We start from the raw sequence: 21,454 nt of genomic DNA, 5'->3' as shown, positions 1-21,454 counted from the left end.
GCATTGTGCGGCTTTTTGATCTGCCGTATTTCAATTTCTAAGCATTTCAAATTTACATTTAGAAGCAAAGGCCTACAACCACTAATATCGCCATGGTAACCAAGATCTCCGCGGATAAGGGGGAAAAAAGCCACAATAGCTTTAATTTCAAGCTACACATTCTGAAACATAAAGGAATCAAAGACTGTTTGCAAAGTGAAGAAGTGAAACAATAACAGATGGTATTTTTCATAAACTTGCTGGGATTTTGCGAGCTGCTTTTAACTCCATCTTTCCCAGATCAGCCTACATCCTTTCACCTGCCCTCTGGTAATATTACAAAGGCTGTAGAAATAGGTCAAGCCGCGAGGGAAAAGGTAGCAATTACTCTTTCCAAGACAAGATCTATGCTTCCATAAGGACACGGTTATATGCTGTTTGCTGTCCCAATGTCTCACGTGCAACGGTATATTATCGTGTTCTACTTGTATCACTCCGTATCGGGACACAGAGGTGGGTTCAGCTTTGGCACAGCTGACATAAGGAAGGTAGTGCCATGTTGTGGGTATAAAGATGTGCCCATTGGCTTGCTTTATTTGAGTGAAGATCTAGGGCTGCTTTTGGATTGACTTTGGTGTTGCTTATATGTCACTAACACGTGTTTTTGGTTCTATTGTCTAAAAATGCTGCAAAAATGTCCTTTTTCCCAGAACAATTTGCCATGATATCATTGCAATGGGCCAAATCGCAGACGCCAATGTTTTTTCTTATTTTATTTTCTGTATATATGTGCACTTGGAGAGAGGGGGATCTGACAAGGTTGGTCCCATCCCTGTTAGTAATGGGTGTAAAAACGAAATGGACTCCCCTCTCCAGAGGAACTGCAAATGTATTTTTGGCAAACAAGGGTTATTGGCCCAAAAGTTATGGAAAGGAAGGGGTGTTAAAAGGGTTTTCTGAGATTTAAATACTGATAACCTATTCTCTGGATAGGTCATAAGTATCTGATCAGTGGGGGTCCAACACCAGGGACCCCCGCCGATCAGCTGTTTGAGAAGGCACTGGAACTCGCAGTAGCACCGTAACCTTCTCACAGCTCACAAAGTCACTTGGCCTACAGAAAGGTGAGAGACGTCACATACTGATGACCTACCCAGAGGATAGGTCATCAGTATTTAAGTCTCAGAAATCCCCTTTAAAGAGGAACTGTCACCACAAAATGCTATAAAATCTCCTAGAAAGTATGTTATAGAGCAGAAGGAGATGAGCAGATGGATATATAGTTATGTGGGAAAATATTTATTGTAACTTGTATTTTATACATTTATAGCTCTGCTGTTTCTACGTTCAGTTGTACACAGAGTCCATGTTATCAGTGATTGATAGCATTCCCTGTGTAAATGTGTATACAGTAGAGAGCTATCATCTGTTCATGGTGATGGTCTTATAGAGGACCTGTTACCCCAAAATGCAGTGCAACCTGCAGCATCTTGTTATGGAGTAGTGATGAGCGGCAGGGGCAATATTCAAATTCGCGATATTTCGCTAATATTTTGTAGAATATTCGCAAATTCGAGAGGATATTCTTGAGTGCGAAAATCGGCAATGTATTATTCGCGTAATGTGCACAAAATACCGGCATTGGTCACTTATGCTACATTTTTCAAGCTGGTATAAGTTTCCTGAGACTGGAGAAAATGGTTGGCATGGCAGAACATTAGAATAGCTTTATATACAGATAGAGTGCTCCAATATAATTGCGCTTGTGAATTTTCAGCAATTAATGATGCGCATATTGTTTCGCAATACGTGCAACTTGTGACATCACAGCGCTATGTCTGTAGCATGTATGTATGGACAGCAGAATCAGCCACACTATAGATCAATCTAACCTACACTGACTATCTCCCCCTAACTATCTGAATGATAGATATAAGATAACTGTCTAATGTAATACAACAAAGCACAGAGCACAGCACTGACACTGCTCTCTCTTTCATAACTGCAATAAACTTTAGAAAATAGCTGCTGGGGAGGTTCTTATATAGTAAGGGGTCGGCAACTTTTCTATTGGTTGCCAGGGATGTTGCTAAGCCGTGACAAAGCCTTCTCATTGGCCCACAAGCTTGATGAAGGGAGGGATGATCACCTGATGTGTACTGTGTTAAAAATAAAAATAAAATGCATATTCGTCATAACGAATATATAGCACTATATTCTAAATATTCGCGAATTCTTGAAGTGCCGATATTCTCGATAAAAATTCTCTTTTAGAATATTTGCGCTCAATACTTTTAATCTCCTAGAGGGTATGTTACAGAGCAGAAGGAGCTGAGCAGATTGATATATAAGTTTGTGGTAAAATATTCAGTAAAACTTGTAATTTACGGGAGTAATTTAATGACTGTGTTTGGGAATTGCTGTTTATGCATTTTAGTGTATGTTTCAGTCCTTGTGCTTCTCCACTGCAATTATCATACATTTTGGGCTTAAAGAAGTTGTATGAGATTAGGAAAATGTGGCTGTTTCCTTCCAGAAACAGCGCCACTTTATTTCATAGGTTGTGTCTAGTGTTGAGCTAAGTTTAGAAATATTCGATTCGGCTGCTTCGCAGAATTTCACAAATAAATTTGCTTCTTGATGAATGACTTCATCATGAAGCGCATTTCTTTGTAAGTAGCGGGCGCAATGACGCGGAACGGCAATTGCGCCTCCCCCCATCATTGAACCCCTCAGATGCCGCATTAAGGGAAATTTTCACAGAAATTTGATTTGTTACCACGAAGCATGAGGAAATTCGGCTTCGCGACTAATCAAATTTTTCCTGAAATTTGGATCAAAGTCCACAACGGATACTTTGATTTGCTCAACCCTAGTTGTGCCTGGTACTGCAGCTCAACCTACTTTAATTGATGCTGCTATGGACAAGTGAAGCACCCAGGGTGGTGTTTTTAGGAAGTGTGTGGTTTTTTTTTTTTTCAAAATCATGCACTTCATTCCTTACCACCCAATCCAAGAAGTGGAAATACAGTCGAAATTTTTTTTGGACATGTGGATTTCATCAGGCTGATGCTTCTTTTGCCTATTGCTAGTTCTGATCTCTGGCTTCCTCCTCCCTATCCTCACAATTATATTGGACTTTAAAGCAGCATTTTAGAAACTAGATGCCAAAAACAGCCATTGTATTTTGACTTCTAGTGATGTAATTCGGGCTCTGCACATTCCAAGAAGGGCATGCCACCGGTGTCCACTAAAAGCTGTATCATTGTAGCACTCACAGGATTTGTTGAAGATAATCTTTCATTTTAATGGAAGTAATATACCAATTTTCCTTCAAATAGCATACAATCAAAATGTGCCTTTCTGATGCATGTAAATCTATAGAATTGTCCAAATCGGATTCTGTGAGTGTTGACAAATCCTGTTGATGGTGTGTGTATCTGTATGTTGTAGCTTTTATTCTGCCAGAATGGCCTGTTCGATCAAAACAGTAGTGCTGGCGGGCACATGTGCTCAACAAGCTTGACGTTCCCTTCCCTCCTCGAGGGGGCAGAGTATGACTAGCATGCAATACTTCCCCCCCGCTTGCCCTGCTTGCTGCTCAGGGAGCGCTTGTAATTGTGCTCTCCGCACAGGACTTTTAATAGCACATCTCTAAGCTGACCTATGTCTTTCTCTCTCTTACAGATCTTCACGCTCCCAGCCCTTGCCTAAAGGTGGAATGCAGTTTTGGAGCAGCATGTGTTGTGAAAAACCAGCAGCCAGTCTGCGAGTGCCAGCAAGTGTGCCAGAGCGTGTATGACCCTGTCTGTGGCAGCGACTCGCGCACTTATGGCAATCCATGTGAATTAGAGGCAACAGCTTGCGCACTCAAGAAGGAGATCACTGTTAAACACAAGGGGCCGTGTGGTAAGGGATAACATCTGAGCTTCATAAGCCAAATTGTCTGTTAATCCATGTATTTGGGGGCTTATAACACCCCATTTTAGTCCAGTAGTTTCACCGAATGCAGATGGTTACGACGTGGGAAATTCCACACAGTGGCGGATTTCTCTTAAGTAACTGTAGACGGTAAAGGGTCAGGATTTAATGCGGCTTTATGCTCTTGCAGCCGTCTATGTATAAAATGCCTTGATCAAGATGTATACGAGCACTGCTGCAAAATCTCCGGAGAGGTCGGCAGATATCTTCACAAATTGTTAGTACAGTCAGCAAAAGGCGTAATCTCTAATACGAGAGCAGTGAGATTTACAGGGAACAGTTCAAGTTTATAAGTATACAGTAGGATGTTTCCTACTATATACGGATATATATGTAAACCATACCTTACAGTACACAGCCTCGGGCACTACCTGTAAATAACGTATGGTGAGATAAGGAGCTGCAAGCGTCACAGTATCCATGTTTATAGAGAGCCGGATGATATCCTTAAAGAGATATTCACAACAGGAAATAGTGAGCCCGGTGACGTCAGCGGCACTAATGGGTGGTCTTTAGCACGAAATGAAAAGCTTCGACGCTCCACTCATAGGGGCTGAATGGGTGAAGGAGGGGTTATGTCCAGGGTTTAGCTCTGAACCTGGACAACTCCCTATAATGGTGACACTGGGACTTCAGCAAATTCCTCTGCTTAGAGCTTACCTGTGCCTTCCTTTACCTATTATCAGATTCCCTATTGTGGATTCATGAATCTCTCCTCCTATGGAGTGAAAGGGTTCTGTCGTCAGATTCAACCGTGTTATCGTGTATGAGGACAGTATAGAAAGGGTTAATAGATTTGCTTCCTGCATGGTACTGTTTTATTGCAAAATAGGATCCCGGGTCCTGGTGAAATGCTGAGGTCTCGGAGCTTCTTGTTGGGAGTAATGAAAGTGGCGAGTGTCGGGAGTGACAGGTCGGAGACTTGCGCTGTGTTATTGGATGCTCCTGGCTCTGTCCCTTCTCACGGGTCTTGGTGACACAGGGTGTCATTTTATCCCATACACATCCTCGCTGGGCACACGCAGGTTTATCATAGCGCTTTTCCCCAGCCTGATAAGCAATTTGTTCAGTTTGTATTGCCTGTCTGTGCACATTACCTAGCCGTCATTTTCAATCTATATGATCCAGTGCCTCTGCTGCTTATACTGTCTTATCAGTGAATGCATTATGAGTCACTTAGATGGGGGATAGACTGCTGCCATGGCAAGCTGAAATCCTTGCGTTTGTGGCCACAAGTAGCTTTTTTGATATTGTTATAAGGGCGAATATTTCTAGTGTTTACATGAATTGTAGTTATGAATATAAGACAATGTTCCCTAAGCTTTTGAAAACTACAACTCTCAGCATGCTCTATTATAAGATGTACATCAGCCATCAGTAGTTGCATTGGATGCAAGCATTGGTGAAAGGGATGCAAATAGTGCCAGGGCAAATGTATTTCAATTCAGTTCTGCCACATTTCGCTTAGTGCAGGTGAGACCACACGTGGCCAAGCGACATCCATCCGTGGCCGTCAGCAGCTGCACAAAATCATCTGACTATTGGTCACCTTGGCCTTACTCTGAATTTCCCCCCTTTTGTCAAAATGACATATTGTGACTGTTAGGGTATGTTCACATGTAGCAGTTGAAGTGCGATTAAATCCACATGAAAACTGCATTGGAGAAACAGTGATGCAGTTTTGATGCAGAAAATAAATATTTTTCACCTGAAAAAACTGCAACCGCATTGAAAAGCACATTAAATCCAACCATCAGGGCTTTTCCACAGTGGTTTTAACGGCACCTCAACAGCTATGTGGAAACATACCCTAAGAAATCTGTTTGGTTAGGCTCCAACATGTTACCCAGGGTGTATTCAGAAAGTGCTGTTAAAACAGCCATTTCTATGTGGTTACAGTAAAATCTACATCCGCATGAAAAGAACATATTAAAATGCATCTGGTTCTTTCCTGATGTGGTTTTAACCGCATCCAACTTCACCATCTGAATACATTCTTATGCTACACATGACAGGGGCCTCTCTGGGGGACATTATTACTGCTGGGGGCCACTCTTGGAGATATTATTACTGCTGGGGGCCACTCTTGGAGATATTATTACTGCTGGGGGCCTCTCTGGGAAATATTATTACTGCTGGGGGCCGCTGGGAGATATTATTACTGCTGGGGGCCTCTCTGGGAAATATTATTACTGCTGGGGGCCGCTGGGAGATATTATTACTGCTGGGGGCCACTGGGAGATATTATTACTGCTGGGGGCCACTGGGAGATATTATTACTGCTGGGGGCCTCTCTGGGAAATATTATTACTGCTGGGGGCCGCTGGGAGATATTATTACTGCTGGGGGCCACTGGGAGATATTATTACTGCTGGGGGCCACTGGGAGATATTATTACTGCTGGGGGCCTCTCTGGGAAATATTATTACTGGGGGTAGGCACTCTGGGAGATATTATTACTGCTGGGGGCCTCTCTGGAAAATATTATTAATGGGAGAGGGGGCACTCTGGGAGTTTTTATTACTGCTGGTGGCCAATATCGGGGACATTATTACTGCTGGTGGCCAATATGGGGGACATTATTACTGCTGGGGGCCACTATGGGGACATTATTACTGCTGGGGGCTACTCTGGGGGACATTATTATTGCTGGAGGACACTTGGGGGGACTTTATTACTACTGGGGACCACTATGTATACTGCAGGGGTTGGGATTTAAATACAAAAGTGTTCATTCCCATATCTCCCCAAACTCACTTTCCTCCTCTACCCTAAATCTGGCCACAGTGCTCGTTCTCCCTTCATCCCAAGTTCACCATCCTCCTCCATTCACACCCCTTTTTTATCTGTGGCAGTCCTGAGGCGGAGCAGCGCAGGCAGCCAGTTACAGTCCTGAGGCGGAGCAGCGCAGGCAGCCAGTTACAGTCCTAAGGCGGAGCAGCGCAGGCAGCCAGTTACAGTCCTGAGGCGGAGCAGTGCAGGCAGCCAGTAGCAGTCCTGAGGCGGATCAGCGCAGGCAGCCAGTAGCAGTCCTGAGATGGAGCAGCGCAGGCAGCCAGTAGCAGTCCTGAGGCGTGGCAGCACAGGCAGCCTGTTACAGTCCTGAGGCAGAGCAGCGCAGGCAGCCAGTAGCAGTCCTGAGGCGGAGCAGCGCAGGCAGCCAGTAGCAGTCCTGAGGCAGAGCAGCGCAGGCAGCCAGTAGCAGTCCTGAGGCGGAGCAGCGCAGGACGCCAGCCAGTAGCAGTCCTGAGATGGAGCAGCGCAGGCAGCCTGTAGCAGTCCTGAGGCGGAGCAGCGCAGGCAGCCAGTAGCAGTCCTGAGGCGGAGCAGCGCAGGCAGCCAGCCAGTAGCAGTCCTGAGGCGGAGCAGCGCAGGCAGCCAGTAGCAGTCCTGAGGCGGAGCCGCGCAGGCAGCCAGTAGCGTAGCAGTCCAAAACTCTGCTATCACTCCTCTTTGGTAGCTGGTACGGGCCTTGCAGACAGGTGCATGACTGCCTTAAGGTTTCTTTTGATCGAATGGTGCAGTGCGGCAGCAGGGCATCTGATAAATGGTGACAAGACTAAAAAGTCTTGCCATCCTTTGGGGACAGCTGGTGTGCCAACAGAACGTCTGTGTGCCACCTCATCGCACACATGGTGCTGGTTGCTGATCCCTGGCCTATACTTTACATTTAGTCAAAGAGCGTGGTAGGTAGGAAGACACCCTCATAGGGTGTAATGGTGGACACAATTCTATTAAGAATAATTGCACACATCTTATTGAACAAGCGTGTAGAAAGTTCCTGCTTTATAGTTATTTCTTTACTCCCTCCATTTTAGACTCTGTAAACGTTTTTGCCTCGTGAAGCGATGAAAATAAATGAATATTTTCATAAATGAATTGTATTTTCAATTACAAAAAATGATATTGAAAGCCAGAACGTATTTGCTTGGGGCGAACGTTAGGATTCAGTTGAGAAGCAGGCACAAGGCAGCGTACTTTCAAGCGAGAATTAAACTTTTACAAACAACTGGTTGCCGATCTTGTACACAATCAAAATGCAGCAGCGGAATGATCTATTAAAATTCCCTCACCCATTCCTTTTAGAATTCACATGAGATGTGACATTTTCCCCCGAGAGGTACATTGCAGACAGGATTTGATGAAGTAAATTAGTCACCCACATTACAGTGAATGCTACTTTCTTCTGCATTTGTCCCTTTTATACCCTTTGACCTTGTCAGCATGCCCAAGAACAGACCGTTGAGTTAATAGCATGTGATGTATTCCTGCAGGGTGGCAGGTCAATTAATTAAAGTGGGTGCAGGTGCATCCTAGCTATCTTTAGAGGACAGACGAGTGACATACAAAACGCAGCTGGAAAGCAGAGTGGAGGATTTTATTCTGACCCTTTGTAATGTTCTTTATTGCAGATCGCTGCAAGAAATGCCAGTTCGGAGCCATCTGCGAGGCGGAGACTGGACGGTGTGTGTGCCCTACAGAATGTGTACACTCGGCTCAACCTGTGTGTGGCACTGATGGCACCACGTATGGCAGTGAATGCGAGCTCCATGTACGAGCCTGCACACAGCAAATTAACCTGCAGGTGGCAGCACAGGGAGACTGCAGTAAGTAGATGATCCAAATGATGTGTGTCTGAAAGGGTATGTTCACACATAGCAGTTAAGGAGTGTGAAAAACTGCATCCAAACCACAAGCATACGTTTTGGCTGTGGTTTTCAATGAGGTTGCAATTTTTACATCTCCGTTTATCTGATCTGGCAGGCTGTTCCAGCAGAGGAACAGCCTGGCGGAGTTCACCGTATCCAACATAGTTGGATACTGCAGTTCATTGCTGGACCCCATTGACTATAATTGGATCCAGCCAGTTACTGGCAGGACAAAAACCAGTGCCAGATCAGGTAAATGGTGATGTGAAATTAGTCTCAGGCCTCTTGCACACAAACTTTCTTATTTTATGTTTTGTTTTTTTATCCGTATGCGGAATCATTTACTGGGTCCGCAAAAACAACGGAAGGTACTTTGTATGCATTCCGTTTCGTATTTCCGTATTTCTGTTCCATTCGAAATAGAATATGTTATTGCCCGCAAATCACGGTCCATGGCTCCATTCTAGTCAATGGTTCCGCATAAAAACAAAAAACAGAATGCATACGGAATGCATCCGTATGTCTTCCGTATCCATTCCGTTTTTGCAGAACCATCTATTGAAAATGTTATGCCCAGCCCAATGTACTGTATGTACGGTTTAAACCTTATTGTGTGCTTCCGTTTCTGTTTGCGATCCGCAAAAAAACAGATCACAAATGGAAACCATATGGAAAAACGGAACGGTAACACTACTGAAACAAAAAATTAAAAAAACGGATCAGTTTAAAACGTACAGCAAAACCATACAGTCCTGTACAAGAGGCCTTAGTGGCAGATGAAGGACACATTTCAGCCCATTTCAGGCATTTTTTATAGCAGCGGTTTTCCTTCCTATCCGCTGTGATCTCACCACCTGGATGTACCCGTAGTCAGCCATCCTCTCCTTAAAAACAGAGAACAAATGATTGGCCGACATTTACCAATATGAGTGTACATAGACTTCATTGTAAAGAGCATTAAAATTTGGTGCATTTTTGGTACAATTTTGCACATCTAGTTGTAGAAAAGTCTACTGGGTATAGCTCACTGAAGGAGAAACAGGAATCCCAGCACACACTCGTCTTCAATCAAAATTCATGTTCAGTTTAATAGGATGAGTTTGGGCCGGTCCTGAACCTTTCTTAACCATCACAAAATTAACAACTTATGCAATTTAAAGGTACCTCAGAATGATCTACATATTGTGACAGCGTCTGATACCTTTAGTGCCTTTCATTTGCATATGAGTTGTTCATTTTGTTGTGATTTAGAAAGGCTCAGGAATGGCCGAAACGTGTCCTATTACTGTACATGAATTTTGAATAAAGTACATTGGTGACTGAAGAATATTGAGTCCTGGGATTTTTGTTACTGCAAAATACATCTCCTCTATGTGCACCACTAGCCCTGAGTGTCAGCCAAATCACTCCACTCCACTAGCTCACCAAAGGGGCATGGATTAGTGCGAAATTATGTGACTTAAAAGGGTTATCCCATCTTAGACAATAGGGGCAAATCGCTAGGATATGTCCCCATTGTCTGATAGGTACGGGTCCCACCTCTGGGACCCGCACTTACAAGGAGAATCGGAGCCGGGGAGAGTTGGGGCTGGAGGACCCCGGGGCCCGTCCACCACCAGGCGCAGCTCCCCGCCTCTCCCATTGAAGTGAATGGGAGTGCACCCGGCATGCGCAGCCACTGCTCCTATTAATTTCTATGGGGCCGACGGAAATAGCCGAGCCAGCTCTCGGCTATTTTCGGCGGCTCCATAGAAATGAATGGAGGGCGGCTGCGCGCGCGCGCGCAGTGAGCCCCCCTCAACTTTCTCCGATCTGTTCTCCTTGTAGGTGCGGGTCCCAGAGGAGTGATCTGCACCTATCAGACAATGGGGGCATATCCTTGTGGTATGCCCCCATTGTCTAAGATGGGATAACCCCTTTAACTGGAAATTGGCCTGGCCTAAAATTGCACCTCAATTCTGAAAATCAACGTAAGCCAACCAATAGTTCGTATAGCGTCAGAGAAAAGTGTCTATCCCTGCACCAGATTTATCATCCAGCCTCGGCTGATGCAGGTCTAGAAAGCCTGTCTAAGCTTACACCATCTAAGGCAGAGATGCTCAACCTGCGGCCCTCCAGCTGTTGCAAATTAGAACTAAAAAAAATCACAGAAAAAATAAAGGTAAAAACATCCTGCACGGTATGATATACAAATGTGCGGATGTCCCTGGCCATATTTTTGAAGAAAATAACAGAAATAAGATAATAATGCACTTAGTAAAGTAGATGCAAGCATTATATATGGACAAAGCCCTCACTCTGATATGATAAAATATGAGACACTTAGCCAATATATTTTGATCAAAACACATCTGGGCCCGCCTACTAAGCGCCAAGGTGGTCTCAGGTCAGGCAGGTCCTACGCTAAACCTACATAAGCCCTTTGGCTTCTATGTTCAGGAGTGCAGACGCCGCAAATTAGAACTCCCAGCATGCCATAATAGCTGTAGGCTGTACAGGCATGCTGGGAGTTGTAGTTTTGCAACAGCTGGAGGGCTGCAAGTTGGGCATCCCTGATCTAAGGGGATTAGTAAAATAGAATATTTATGACCAATCTTCAGAATAGGTCATCAATATCTGATTGGTAGGAGTCCAACTCTAGGAACTCCTGATGATCATCCATTTGAAGAGGCTGTGTTGCTCTGATGAGTGCTGTGGCCTCTTCCTAGGCCAGTGATGTCAAGTTCATTGGTCACATTGCCTAGGCGCAGCCCAGTTCTATTCAAATGAATAGCCCTGGCTGCAATACCAAGCACAGCCACTATACAATGTATGGCACTGTGCATGGTATGTTGTGAGGATACTTCAGTGCTCACCGGAGCACCGTGACCTCTTCAAACAGCTGATCAACGGGGTGGCGTGAGTCGGACCCCCTAGATCAGATACTAATGATCTATGCTGAGAATAGGTCATCAGTATTAGGCCTCATGCACACAACAGTATTTTTTCACGGTCCGCAAAACGGGGTTCCGTTGTTCCGTGATCAGTGTCCGTTTTTTCTTCCGTGTGTCTTCCTTGATTTTTGGAGGATCACCAGACCAGAAAAGTGAAAAAAAAAATTGTAAGTCAAGTTTGCCTTGAAAATGATAGGAAAAAAACGGATCACGGACGCAGATGACAATCTTGTGTGCCTCCGTGTTTTTTCACGGACCCATTGACTTGAATGGGTCCGCAAACCGTTGTCCGTCAAAAAAATAGGACAGGTCCTATTTTTTTGACCGCCAGGAAACACGGATCACGGACGCGGATGACAAACAGTGCATTTTACAAGTTTTCAACGGACCTATTGAAAGTCAATGGGTCCGCAGAAAATCACGGAAAATGGAACAACAGACATGGATGCACACAACGGTCGTGTGCATGAGGCCTTATACTCCCAGAAAATATCTTTAACTTCACAGTAGACTTTTTCTGTCATAAACAGTCATTGGTCAGTGCCGGCTATATCCCATTCCAGAGTCAGGCCATCTAGTGCCAGGGCTTTATTTCTACTAGTGATTCCGTTTTTTCTTCCTCTAGCATCCGCATTAAACACTCATAGATTCTGAGATTTCCCTTTGTCCACAAAATACTGCGAACAGAGCTGAGAGTGTGTTTTTATAAATGTATTTTTAAACCTCTCTGTTACGGATGGGGACGCATGGATGTGACATAAATCTTCATAGTATAATGCAAGTGTTCATACTGTGTAACTTATAAATAAGAGAAAAAAAGACAACACAGACGATCAAAAAAGTGGCTTGATAGAGTCACGGCTGTATCACCGCACCCTCGAGACTCACTAGACGCCACGTGAGTCAAAATGAATTACAAGAGCCATTAAAAAGTGCAATGTTATCAAGAGCTGTAATTTTCCACTTTTTACCATTTTTTATTAATTTGTCAGGTGGTCTTTAAAATGTTCTCTCGGGAAGGGTCTAAAAATAAGATTGTTGTTTATGAGCAGTCGACGTTTCACTAGATGAAGTGCTTGGCAATTCAGCCAGCAATGGTTTTCTCTTCATCTATTGTGTGCGGAGCTCGATAAAGACTTTCTTCATTTATATAGTAGAGCACCTGTGACGTTATCATTATGTAGTATACCACGAAGACTGATGAGGCTTCTGCCACTACCAACAGAGGCTCAAAAATGAGACAAATCTGAATTATGCCTGAAAAGTTTCTGCAAGATACAACCTCACTGCTTATTTAAAGGGGACCTAAACGAGTAGGAGGCACATAATGGCCCCCTGTAGGTGCACTCATTTTTTACAATGAGTTAGGGCTGGTATTGTGTCAGCTACAGTATGTTATGTGCCTACAGAAAATGGATACATCTAGATAATCACAGGTTTTCCCTTAGCTGCAAGGTTGCATAAAGTTTACTTTCACTACCCATGGAGTCGGTCAGCATTACTGTCAATCAACTGCAGACTACAAGCTTTTGTACAATTTTTTTTAATAAAAAGTACGTGCCTGGGTTTGCATATTAGTGCAGGGAATTTGTATTTTTCCACATTCTTGGATGTATATTATCAGATACCTCTCAATAGACCCAAGGATTCCCATTGCTGGAGTGGAAATGTAATATCTGATTGCAGATTAGGGAAACCGTAATCCCCTTTGAATGGCAATTCTCCAAAAAAACCTATTGTTACAATGCTTCCTAAAGGGTCACTGAGCTTTCACCAAATTTTTGATTTGTCATACCAGCACATCAAAGCTTTTGTTCTGTGGGGAACAAGATCTCCGCCAATGGCTAGAATGAGGAGAGGTAAGTGCTCACAAAACATGCTCTCTCTCCCCGCTGCAGAAGATGGGCTCAAAAGAAAGTCTATGGATCTATCTTGATTCCATCTCCTGCAGCAAAAAGAGAGACAGCGCTCTATGTGAGACCTTCTCTGTCCTCGTTCTAGCGATCGGCATTCAGACCTCTATCACTTAAAACCTTCAAAATCCATCGATCACTATGACATATCAAACCTTCTGTGAAAGCTCAGTGGGACCCTTTAAGAAGCATTCTAACAATAAGATTTCTGGAGAATTGCCATTTAAAGGGGATTACAGTTTCCCTAATCTCCAATCAGATATTACATTTTCACTCCAGCAATGGGAACCCCTGGGTCCCCCAGCTTGACAGCTACTCTTTGCACGTGGTGAGGGTATTTAGATGCTGGGCTAGGGCAGTGGAATGAATCTTTGGCCTTGGTGAAGTACATGTTTGCCACCACACTGATATATGCCAATGGCCTATTCTGTGTGATACGATGCACCATGTATGTGTTCTGGGTGGGGAGGGGGGAGTAAATTGCTGCCAAACACCTCTAGCAGTGGATTATCTCCCCTGAGAACATAAGGATGAAGAATGTTGAAATTCAATAGCCCGGTCCATCTTCTCTCTGATGTCAGGGGAAAGTTGGGACACCACCATGCACATTAATTGGCCGGATGGTTCCAGTGGGTTAAGGATTATAGTTTTCATGATGAAGGAAAGGCAACATTCCCATATTCCTGAAAATTAAATTGGATCTGTTCTCTTTTATTAGTAAGACTAATGTATTTTTTGGTGCTCTAATATATTTCAGAGACTTGTGGAAACACCATCTGTAGCTTTGGTGCAAAGTGTGTAAACAACCAGTGTGTGTGCCAGCCTTGCGAGCGCCAGCCTTACCTACCAGTGTGCGGCAGCGATGGAGTCACTTATGACAACCAGTGCGAACTACAAGCTGCAGCCTGCAAGCAGAAGAAGAAAATAGATGTTTCTCGGGCAGGGTCCTGTGAAGATGGTAATTCAATTTCCAATCTGAATTTCCTGTTGTTAGCTTCTTATTACAAAGGTAGTGATAGAAATATATCATGGGGTTTGTGACTGAGGTCAGATTTAGATGCACTCCTCAAGATTATTTGTGTTGAATCAAGTACAAGCAAGTAAGGAAAAATTATGAGCATATTCGCAATGTGCATTATACCAATGCAATTCCTCTTGGATACCTGTTTTTTTCAGGAGTAAAATATCGATGACCTATCTTCAGGATCAGTAATCAATATCTAATTGTGGGGGTCCAACACCTGGCACTGCCAGCAATCAGCTATTTGAAGAAGCTGAGAGACTCCAGTGAGGGCTGCGGCCTCCTCACAGTGTACCAAGCACAGCGCTGTCCATTGTTTGGTGACAGTGTTTGGTACCGCAGCCCAGGCCCATTTACTGGAATGAAGAAAGTGATGTCACTCGCTTATGTGGAAGTCACAGTGCTCATCGGAGTGCCACCGCCTCTTCAAACAGATGATCAGCAGGGGTGGCAGGACTCAGATCCCACTGATCAGATATTGATGACCTCTTCTGACGATAGGCCATCACTATTTAACTCTCAGAAAACTCCTTGAACCCATTAGCTGTCAGTTAATCCATTTAATTTTGGATATATCCTAGGTTTCTAATCCATCCTGATAGCAACTGTGGTTTAAAAAAATCTGCCATTGACCACAGTAGTCAGAATTTATTGGATGTTTTTAGGTGCTTATAGGTGCTTGGGTGACATTTTATTACAATGTGAAGACATTTTTACAAGTGAATTGCGCATTCAGCTTTGAGGGGAATCTGTGCCCATGGTGCCCCAGATCAGGTGGAAGATTTCATACTAAGCATTCTCTTGATGTTGCCTCTGTTTCTTCCTCTGAAATAGAGAAATAAAAGAGGATGTGTTCACACATAGCAGTTGAAGTGCAGTAAAACTGCATCAAAACACATAACACACACGTTACTATCCTGCAAGTCAATGTTTGACATTTTAAACAGGCCTTTAGACATAATTTAGGGATATAGCCTCATCTACAGACAGCTATTTCAGAGTGATTGTCCCTCTTCAGTGCAGAACAGAGAGAACTGGCTTAGGCCTCTTTCCTATGGGCGTGTGTGCTCCCCGTGGTCGTTCTGCTGCCCGCAAAATGCGGGCCGCAATGCACGAGCACAGTCCGTGGGGCAGCCACAGCGGATCGCGGACCGGCCGTTCTGCAAAAAGATAGGACATGTTCTATCTTTTTGCGGAACGGAAGTACGGGACGAAACCCCACGGAAACACTCTGTAGTGCTTCCGTAGGGTTCAGTTCCGTTGTTCCGTTCTGCACCATTCCGCATCTCCGGATTTGCGGACCCATTGAAGTGAATCTGCACTTCCGTTCCGCAAAAAAAAATAGAACATGTCCTATTCTTATCCGCAATTGCGGACAAGAAAAGGCATTTTCTATGAGAGTGCTGGCGATGTGTGGTCTGCAAAATGCGGAACGCACATTGCCAGTGTCTGTGTTTTGCGGATCTGCAAAACATATACGGACGTCTGAATGAACCCTAAGGCCTCTTTCACACGGGCGTCGCATGTGAGGGCCGGACAAGATGCAGGTGCGTTGCGGGAAAATGCACGATTTTTTCACGCTAGTGCAAATCGATTTAATGCGTTTTGCACGTGCATGAGAAAAATCGGCATGTTTGGTACCCAGACCCGAACCCGGACTTCTTCACAGAAGTTCGGGTTTGGGATCGGTGTTGTGTAGATTTTATTATTTTCCCTTATAACATGGTTTTAGGGGGAAATAATAGCATTCTTAATACAGAATGCTAAGTAAATTAGGGATGGAGGGGTTAAAAAAATAATAATATTTAACTCACCCTAATCCACTTGTTCACACAGCCCAGCGTGTCTTCTTTCTTCTTCTTTGAGGACCTGGGAGGTAAAGGACCTTTGGTGACATCACCGCGCTCATCACATGGTCCATCACATTGTCCATCACAGGCAAAATAATAAAGATCGGGTCCTAATCCCGATCGTCACCTAGCAACCATGCGTGAAAGTCGCATCGCATCCGCACTTGCTTGCGGATGCTTGTGATTTTCACGCAGCCCCATGTGTTTGCAGAGCTTGCTGAGATTTTCACGCAACGCACAAGTGATGCGTGAAAATTACCGCTCACGTGCAACGCCCCATTGGAGTGAATGGGTCCGGATTCAGTGCAGATGCAATGCGTTCACCTCACGCATTACACGTGCACAGAATTCTCGTCCGTGTGAAAGAGGCCTAACAGAAATGCCTCTCTTGGACTTACCTAAGCCTACAATATTCAGGGCAGTGAAGGAACCAGCTGCATTTATACTCTGCTCAGAAGCCCCAGGTAGATGGGCGTTGCTCAGTCTAAAAGAGGCCGCTTCCCTCAATATACAGTCCTGATCAAAAAGTTTAAGACCACTTGAAAAATAGCAAAAAATCATATTTAGCATGACTGGATCTTAACAAGGTTCCAAGTAGAGCTTCAACATGCAACAAGAAGAAATGGGAGTGAGACAAAACATTTTTTGAGCATTTAATTTAATGAAAACAACGAATAAACTGAAACAGGCTGTTTTTCAGCTGATCAAAAGTTTAGGACCATACCTCCAAAGACTGCTGGTACCAAAATGAGGATGGGGCAAGGGAAAACTAGGAAAAGGAAGCCACCGGCCCCCTATTAACTTTGAACAAATAAAACTCGGACAACTTAGTTTATAAACCAAACTTTTACTGGATGGTGATCGGCCACAGCAAATTGTTTCCTTATTACAAAAACGGTATCAAAAACCCCACCTCCTCCACGAATCACTTCTCCGATGCGGTATACCACCCTGGGTCCCCAGGGCGTACGTTCGCCAATAACTGTTTACCACGATCTTTCCTTTCCAAATTCCGCCAGCTGTGACTTCTCTTCCTCCGTCAATGAACCTCAAAAGAGAGACATCATTTTAATTCCTTTTTTTTTTTTTTTTTTTAAATATATAAACAAAATAAACGCAAACTGCAACCTAAGGGCGGGAGGGAGGGCAACACGGCTTACCCTGTCAAGAGGAAGTGACAACCACTGTCCTCCCCTATATAAACCTGCCTTACTCCTCCCACCACCGTCTCCTCCTCCATACCCTCTCCACCTACATTTCCTTAACCCCTTACCTCCCTCTTCACTACCATAACCTAGGGGCCTATTCCTCAACCCCAACCAGGGAAACTAAGGGAGGGGAAGGGGGGGACCAACAGTCCCTCATCACCCTCCATACCCAGTCGGGTGCTCTCCAGACTGCTGGTACCAAAATGAGGATGGGGCAAGGGAAAACTAGGAAAAGGAAGCCACCGGCCCCCTATTAACTTTGAACAAATAAAACTCGGACAACTTAGTTTATAAACCAAACTTTTACTGGATGGTGATCGGCCACAGCAAATTGTTTCCTTATTACAAAAACGGTATCAAAAACCCCACCTCCTCCACGAATCACTTCTCCGATGCGGTATACCACCCTGGGTCCCCAGGGCGTACGTTCGCCAATAACTGTTTACCACGATCTTTCCTTTCCAAATTCCGCCACGGAGGAGGACCGTGTCACACGGGATTCCGACCACCACCCAGCAAACTAAAAGCCTGTTCAATGCCATCCTGCAAACCCGACAAAAAGATATCCAGATCTATATCTGTGAGATGCACCCCATCCGGCCTCATCAGAGGTCTATTATCGCCCTCCAACTGCCAATGCCGGACCACTATTCCTCCCTTTGAACGCACAAATCGGGACATTCGGGCATTCAATGTCCTCCTGCATTTCTCCATAGCCTCCCCGTCCCTGGCGCCGTGCCAAACTATTCTCGGCACAACTTCCGACCATACAATCACTAGCTCCGGGAAAAACGCCGGGAAGCGCTCCAAATCAGACCTCATCAAAGCCATGAGCTCCAACATTCTCTGGGAACACAGGTCATTTCCCCCCGCATGTAACACCAGTATAACCGGCCCCACCGATCTACGCCCAATCTCCACCACTTCTGGCAACACTTGCGCCCATCTCAGCCCCCGAAGACCTCTCCATTGCACATCTACTTCCCTGAATCCCAGGCTGCGACCTCCGGGCCTGCATTCCGCCCTCTGCGCTGCCCAGAATATGTAGGAGTGCCCCACCAACCAAATCACCGGACGACCGACTCCTGCGAAGAAAAGAATCATTAAAAACACCATAAGTCAAACACATCATATATATATTCATCCATTTATTTTTTTTTTTTAATCTTTTGTTAATTATTTTTTTTTTTTTTTTTATATATACTAACTCACCAACAAATCCGGCCTCACATATCGCGCAAAGCAGGCCGACCTCCACCGCCCAATTCGCATAACTTCCGATTCCGGCAATCCTGCCCTAGCCGCTTCCGTCGCCGCACCTATCCTAAAGGAGTGAGTACCGAATTCCCCCGGATCCAACCCCAACTGCCCCAAGCATCTACGCAACACTGAAGCGAACTGAAATTTCGTCAAGGGAAACCAGTCGGCATGAACGAAAAAATTCCTCCCACTCCCCCTAACAGCCATGTACTCTGAAACCAATCTAATAGGGCACGCCCCGCTATCAACCGGGTGGATAGGTAACCATACTCCATTACCGAACTGATCGGTCTTCGAACGACGAACCCGGACCCGCAGCGCATTATTGTTCAAAATCACATCCGACCATAACAAACCTCCCGGCCGCGAGCTGGAAGGAGCCACCACTTCCCCCACCCGTAAAGCTGCAAAAAAGGCCACGCTAAAACACGCCGCCACCAAAGCACTCTCGAACCCTGAAGAACACACGACTCGACACACCTCTACCAATCTCCCCAGCAAACTAAACGATATTGGCCGTCTACTCTCCCGCACCACATATTCCTTCTGCCACCCTTTCAACGCCTGCCTGATCAAGAAATTCTTCGTCACATCCGGCCACCCCTGCAGCTTGAAATAAAAACCCACACCGGCCAATTTACGCCGGGCCACTGGAGCAGAAACCCCTTGACCCCGCAACCATAACAGCCACTCTATCGTAACCTCCAGACACACTCCCCCCCCCCCGCCGACACTTCCCTATTACCTTTCACCGTCAACCACTCAGCCCAGGCCTTACCATGCGCCTGCCAGGTGGCCGGAGTCACCGAAGAGCTGACCAACGGCATCAATTGTTGAGCACCAGACGCCATAGGAAATCCGGGAACACTCGTCCATCCCTGTCCGCCTCCGGAAGAAGATCCCGAAAAACCTGCCAACGGAACCGAGAAAGAGCATCAGCGATCCTGTTATCCACCCCCGGGACATGGCGCGCCCTAAAATAAATATTGCGCTCCAAGCACCTTAGCACCAAATGTCGAAGCAACGCTAAAACCGGCAACGATGAAGAAGACAACCTATTAATACATTGAACCGTACCCAAATTATCCGACCAAAAACACACATGACGATTCTCCAGTCTGTCACCCCAAATCTCAACCGCAACCACAATAGGGAACAACTCCAGCAATGTTAGGTTACTTACCAACCCCAAATCTCTCCACTCATCCGGCCACGGAGATGCACACCATTCCTTACCCAAAACCGTACCAAATCCACAGGAGCCAGCCGCATCCGACCACAGCTCAAGCTCGCAACTAGATATCTCCTGCGAAATATAACACGTGTGGCCATTGTAAGAACACAAAAATTCACGCCACACAACCAAATCAGCCTTGAGCGACTTGGTCAGTCGAATGCGATGCCGCGGGGATACCACTCCCCTTGTTGCCAAAGACAACCGCCGCGAAAAAACACGCCCCATAGGCATAACCCGGCAAGCAAAGCACAGCAAACCCAAAAGCGACTGCAGCTGCAAAATAAACAGTTCAGCGCACCGCTCCGGGTGCCGCTGACCCATTACACACCCCAAAACCGCAAACGCCTGTAACCAATTATTCATCGTCCTAGCCACCTTCATCCGTTTATCATAAGGCTTGTCCACAAAACGTTTCTCCTTATCCACTCCATGCTGGTCCACCGACACCAGGGTCCATATATCCACATATTGGTGGGACCAGATCTTCTCCCTCACCGAATCCTCTAAATGAGCCCCCAAAGGACTAACGCCACAGAAACAGGAATCCTTATGGATCCCAGCCAAAACCACTGAAGGCTTCGTCACCTGACCAGAAGCCGTCACCGGCGTCTCCGCCACTCCCGCTGCCGGAACCGCAGAAGGGACAGGGGGAACAGACAACCTATCTAACAAAGCTTGCAATAACGGCTCCACACGCACATTAACACCTCCCCCTCCCCATGCCCCCGCATAATGACACTCACCAGAAGCCGGAACCGCCAGCGGAGCTATTGCAGGTACAGGCACCGCATCCCTGTGTACTGCCACCGAAGCCAGGCTAGGTGCCCTGGAACTCTCACCAATCGCCAGTCGTCTACGCCCAGACCGCGGTGTACAATCAGACTCTTCCGAGGATCCCTCTGAAGATGACGGGGAACGCCACCGGGAAGATCTGGACCGCCTACTGAACCGGGATGACCTGGATCGCCGACTTGAACGCCGCCGCCTGCGGCTGCGCCTCCCCCGACGCCTATCCTCTCTGGAGGGGGTGGGGGACAAAGATCTCTCCCTGCCTCTGCTCCGGCCCGCCGAAGAAGCCGCTGTAGGAGGGGTGGGATGAGGTTGTAAAAGCGGGGGGGGGGGGGGGGGGTACCAGTGCTCAGAACTGCAGCACCAACCGCCAAAGAAGCACCCCCACTAGGAGGGGCCGGGCTAACAGCCGCACCACCCATATAAGAGGGGGCTAAGGAAAGGACCGCTGCAGGTAAGGGGGGAGGAAGGGGGGGGGCAGCCTGTGATGGCGGCAGGGTAATGGGGCGGTCATCCGCCGACAGCGCGCCAGATTGATTAGCCCCCATGACCGCCAATGCGCTCGCCTGCCACGCCGAGACTCCTATTTCCCGGGGTGAAGGGGGCGGAAGGGGAGGAGCTACACTGCGGCCTA

At 46.0% G+C, this 21,454-nt stretch overlaps 1 protein-coding gene across 1 annotated transcript in view; it reads left to right on the top strand.

Moving 5' to 3' along the window:
- AGRN (agrin) overlaps positions 1-21,454 on the top strand; it is a 483,523-nt gene that overhangs the window by 349,826 nt on the left and 112,243 nt on the right. Inside the window, 3 exon segments of the mRNA XM_044281802.1 lie at positions 3,667-3,888; positions 8,373-8,567; positions 14,213-14,413. Coding sequence (XP_044137737.1) covers positions 3,667-3,888; positions 8,373-8,567; positions 14,213-14,413 — 618 coding nt within the window.

Source organism: Bufo gargarizans, chromosome 2, assembly GCF_014858855.1.
Source record: "Bufo gargarizans isolate SCDJY-AF-19 chromosome 2, ASM1485885v1, whole genome shotgun sequence".
NCBI lineage: Eukaryota > Metazoa > Chordata > Amphibia > Anura > Bufonidae > Bufo > Bufo gargarizans.
The sequence above is the reverse complement of the archived record's forward strand: the minus strand, read 5'-3'. Positions and strand labels throughout refer to the sequence as shown.